Source organism: Malurus melanocephalus, unplaced genomic scaffold (genome assembly GCF_030028575.1).
Source record: "Malurus melanocephalus ecotype Western Australia unplaced genomic scaffold, MMel_1.1 scaffold_2215, whole genome shotgun sequence".
NCBI lineage: Eukaryota > Metazoa > Chordata > Aves > Passeriformes > Maluridae > Malurus > Malurus melanocephalus.
In genome coordinates, this window is record NW_026625447.1 from 8,243 (window position 1) to 12,967 (window position 4,725).

General features: G+C 55.1%; 1 protein-coding gene across 1 annotated transcript; it reads left to right on the forward strand.

Moving 5' to 3' along the window:
• Positions 1 to 3,757: 3,757 nt before the first annotated feature.
• Positions 3,758 to 4,632, forward strand: LOC130587665 (keratin, type II cytoskeletal cochleal-like; the record flags this gene model as incomplete). Its single annotated transcript, XM_057388639.1, has 1 exon — positions 3,758 to 4,632. A coding segment is annotated over exon 1 (492 nt), but the record flags the coding sequence as incomplete, so codon positions are not given.
• Between the last annotated feature and the right edge of the window lie 93 nt (positions 4,633 to 4,725).

Below are 4,725 nucleotides of genomic sequence, written 5' to 3' on the forward strand. Positions count from 1 at the left end.
GGGAGAAACCAAGGCAGGGAATTCAGGAATTCGAGTCCTGGGAAAAGCCCTTCATAGAACACCAGGATTTTGGCCCGTTCAGTTTATCCAGGATGAGACTCCTGGTGGTGCCAGGACGGTGGCAGGTGTCCCCTGTGCCAGGGGGTGGCACTGAGTGGTCTCCAAGGTCCCTTCCAGCCCAGCCCATTCCATGATTCCCATCAAAGTGKGAATCCCACCAGGATCTCACAGGAATCATTGCTGTGGAAAGTGGCAGGGACAGAAAACAAAACCAGGCACCAATGAAAGGACATCCGAGGGGACACGGGGCTGCAAGAGGGAGGCACCGACCTTTGGAACAGATGATCCCAGCAGCTGTTGCCAGGCTGGAAAGGGCGCTTCCCTGTCGCCCAGCTCTGGGCTGGAGCTGCGTCATTCCATTCATTTTATGGCCYGGTGACACAGGAAATGGGCCTGGAGTCAATAAAATCCTGATAAATGACCACCTCATCACGATAAGCTGTGCATCAGATTGCGCTTCGAGTCGTGGAATATCCTGAGGACAACATCCAGCTCCTGCCTGGGACATCCCAGAGAGCAGGTTCCCTCTGCACCAGGCTCTAATCACTGGAATTATTTATCAAAATTATGGAATTTTGATAAATGAGGCTGCTTCGATCCTGGAAGGGGGATCTGGGATTGCAGATCCTCAGGACCTTGGGATAGGAGCTGCTGTGTCCCCATTGATTTTGGGTGGGTTTAGCAGCAGTAAGAGCTCGGCAGTGCTGCTGGACACGAGGAGAATTTCTCTGGACGTCATAAGGAATTTTTCCATGGATGTTCAGGCACTCCAGCAGAGGAGCCCCCATCCCTGGAGGTGCCCAAGGAATGACAGTGTGATGATGTGACACTCAGGGACCACAGGTTGGACTCCATGGTCTGGGAGGGCGTTTCAAATCTCAGTGATCTGGGATTCTGACAGAGCCCAGTGCCCCATCCGGGAGGTCACCACCACCCAGAGCATCTTGCCTCCCCTGAACTCGGATTGATCCCAATATCCAACATCCACTCCCCTGCCCTGAATTGGGGATTGATCCCATTTCCCTGCCCTGAACTGGGGATTGATCCCAATACCCAACATCCATTCCCCTCCTCTGAACTGGGCATTGATCCCAATATCTGACATTCATTCCCTTCCCCTGAACTGGGCATTGATCCCAATATCCAACACCCATTCCCCTCCCCTGAACTAGTCATTGATCCCAATATCCAATACCCAACACCCATCCCCCTGCCCTGAACTGGGGATTGATCCCAATACCCAACATCCATTTCCCTCCCCTGAACTGGGGACTGATTCCAATACCCAACATCCATTCCCTTCCCCTGAACTGGGCATTGATCCCAATACCCAACATCCATTCCCCTCCCCTGAACTGGGCATTGATCCCAATATCCAACACCCATTCCCTTCCCCTGAACTGGGCATTGATCCCAATATCCAACACCCATTCCCTTCCCCTGAACTGGGCATTGATCCCATTCCCCTCCCCTGAAGTGGGCATTGATCCCAATACCCAATATCCATTCCCCTCCCCTGAACTGGGGATTGATCCCAATACCCAACACCCAACATCCATTCCCCTCCTCTGAACTAGGGATTGATCCCATTTCCCTCCCCTGAACTGGGGATTGATCCCATTTCCCTCCCATGAACTGGGCATTGATCCCAATATCCAACATCAATTCCTCCTGCTCTGAACTGGGGATTGATCCCAATATCCAGCATCCATTCCCCACCCCTGAACTGTGCATTGATCCCAATATCCAACATCCATTCTCCTGACATGAACCCACCCAGAAACTGAGGTGTCAGGACAATAAATGTGGGATCCAGGGCTGGACCAGGAACTCTTTGGATCAGGAATCACCAGCAGGGCCTGGGCAAACAGAACCCATGGATTTTGGGAGCTCCTGCTCCCAAAATCTTCAATCCCAACACTGCAGGCAGCAGGAGGGATCCCCTGGGATAACACAGGAGGTGTGCAAACCCCACACGAACACATTCCCAACATACAATTTTACTCACCTGCCAAGATTCTCCTCTCCCATGGCAATATTTGATTTTGTTTTTAATATTGTTTTGGCACTTCCCATCTGAAATCGTGAGCCTGGTTTGTTTTCCCAAGGATTTACAGAGGGATTGGTCATTTATGGGGGTTTGGCTGCTCTGGGAGTGTCAGAGCCAGCCCCAGGTGTCGGGTGGGATGTGACTCCCAGCACGACAGGCAGGGATTTCTCTTCCCCAAAAATCAAAAGTGAGCTCGGTGTCACCAAGCCCCTGTCCCTGGGGTCACTGGCGAGGGCTGGCAGGAATGTACCGGTCGGAGCGGTTGTGGAACAATCCCGGGTTGCCATGGAACAACAACACAACAAACGCTGGGGACACCTCTGGTGGCCACGTCCGTCCCTGCCCCACCTGGCTGCCACCTGGGCTCACACCGGGAATATTCACCTGGCAGGGGGGAGGGGAGGAGGCTTCCTAAACCCACCTGGATTGCTCRTGGAGCAGGGAAGGGACGTTGGGCTTGGGGTGAACATGGGCTCACCCAAATCCAGGGCGAGGTGCAGCTCCCCAGTGCCAAACTGGGATTCCTGCAGGGTGCTGGGGGCAGCTCCAGAAGGAGGTTGGGATTCACCTACCTGGATTCACCTGCCTGGATCCCTCCTGGATCACTCTTTCTGTGCTGTGTGACAGTCCCCGTGTGCTGTCCCTGCCTGTTGACACCCAGAGCCAGCAGGGAGCTGTTGCCAGACCCTCAATCCCACATTCAGCTCCCATCCCGGTTTCCTCAGGACACCCCAGTGCTGTTCCAGGGGCAGCTGGTCTGTGTGAGGCTGGACAGTGCCATGTCCCCAGCTGGGGATGGACAGAGTGACSCCTGTCAGTGACCCCTGACACCCCYACAAYGTGTCTGTGACTCTGCTTYTMTCACASTCAATGGATTATTTTTATAAACCCAGGATCAATTAGRCTGGAAAAGACCTTTGAGATCATYGAGTGCGACCTGCRATGGTGGGAGCTGAGCCAGGTGCAGGGCTGGCAGGGATCCTGCAGGAATCCTGCCCCATCTCTCTCTGCCTGGCTCGAATTTCCCCTTTTCCCTCTTTAAAAAGAGAATTTCTCTCTCTTTAAAAAGGAGAATTTCTCTCTCTTTAAAAAGGAGAATTTCTCTCCGGGCTTCTCTCCCCCCAGAGCAGGAAGGAGGGATTCTGAGCCGGCTGAGTTTGCAGCCAGCCTTATCTCCCTGTCCTGGGGACAGAAAAGCTGAAGGGTGACACGTTCAGGCCAGACTTTGAAATCTCCTGGGGAATTTACGACCTGATAGCAAAGAGCTGCACCTCTTTGGGACTATTTGAAAACGGAGAAAACCCTGAAACACATTTTTTTTTTCTCTGCTTTTTCTTCATAGAACCTCAAAATTCAAGCAGGGACCTGGAAATTTAAGCCAGGATTTTAATCCTGTCCCCTTTTGAGTGTGGACTAAATGTTGGATGGGATGCAACCCTCCTAACCCACCTTGGTTTTAAGGATTTTTTTGAGGGATTAGAAGGAGGGAGAAGGGCAAACACAACCCTCCGGGTGGGCACGCACCGGGTGCCTCTGGCAGGGCTCGGGCAATGCCTTGGTTTATATTAAACAGCCAGGACCTGGCGCCGGGGCCCCTTTATCAGCTCTGGGCTGATAAATCCCCGTGTGTGTGTGTGTGTGTGTGTGTGTTCCCCGTGTCCCCCCGCTCATTGCGACACCCGCCCGGGCACGGGGACGCGCAGGACGCGGGGCTCGGGGCTGCTTCATCCCGCACAGGTGGCACAGGAGCGGAGCGGGGACACCACGCCAGGTGTGTCCCGTCCTGTCCCTTCCCGTCCCTTCCCTTCCCCGCGGCCCTGCCCTCGTCCCGCCGGAGGGTGGGAACGCGGCCAGGCACACCCAACTCGAGCCGTAAAATGATCCCTGCAATGCCCTTGGGCCAAGCCCAGCTTTTCTAACGGATAAAAGGGGAGGCAGCGGCAGCGCTCTCACTCCCCTGGGCGTCCAGCGCAGCTCCCCCGAGCTTTTTGCAAGAGCCAAGAGAGATCCAGACCGTTCCTCGGAGCACCATGTCCCGCTCTGTGACCTTCAGCTCCCGCTCGGCCGCCGGGCCAGCTCTGAGCCAGGTGCGGGTCAGCACCGTGTCCACCTCGCGGAGCTCCGGCCTCGGCCGCTCCGGTGGYTTCGGCAGCGCCAGCCTCTACAACCTGGGCTCGGCCAGCAAAAGAGTGTCCGTGGGAGGGGGAAGCTCCTTCAGCGTCCGTTCGGGCTACGGTTATGGAGGACTGGGCTTCGGGGGCAGCCTCAGCCCCGGCGGCATCCAGGAGGTCACCGTCAACCAGAGCCTCCTGACGCCCATCAACCTGGAGATCGACCCCAACATCCAGAGGGTCCGCAAGGAGGAGAAGGAGCAGATCAAGACCCTCAACAACAAATTCGCCTCCTTCATTGATAAGGTGAGGGCTTGGGCTGGCTCAGAGCCCCTGGGGGTGCTGAAGAGCAGCTGGCACCCAAAACTGGCTGAATCACCAATGGGTTCAGGATCAATCTTGGAGAATCTGGTGGGATTTGCCCACTGTAATCAAATCATTTGTGTTGTTCGATGTATTAAAGCCCTGCTGGCGTTGCCAACAGAACAAGTGTTGGGCCTGCTC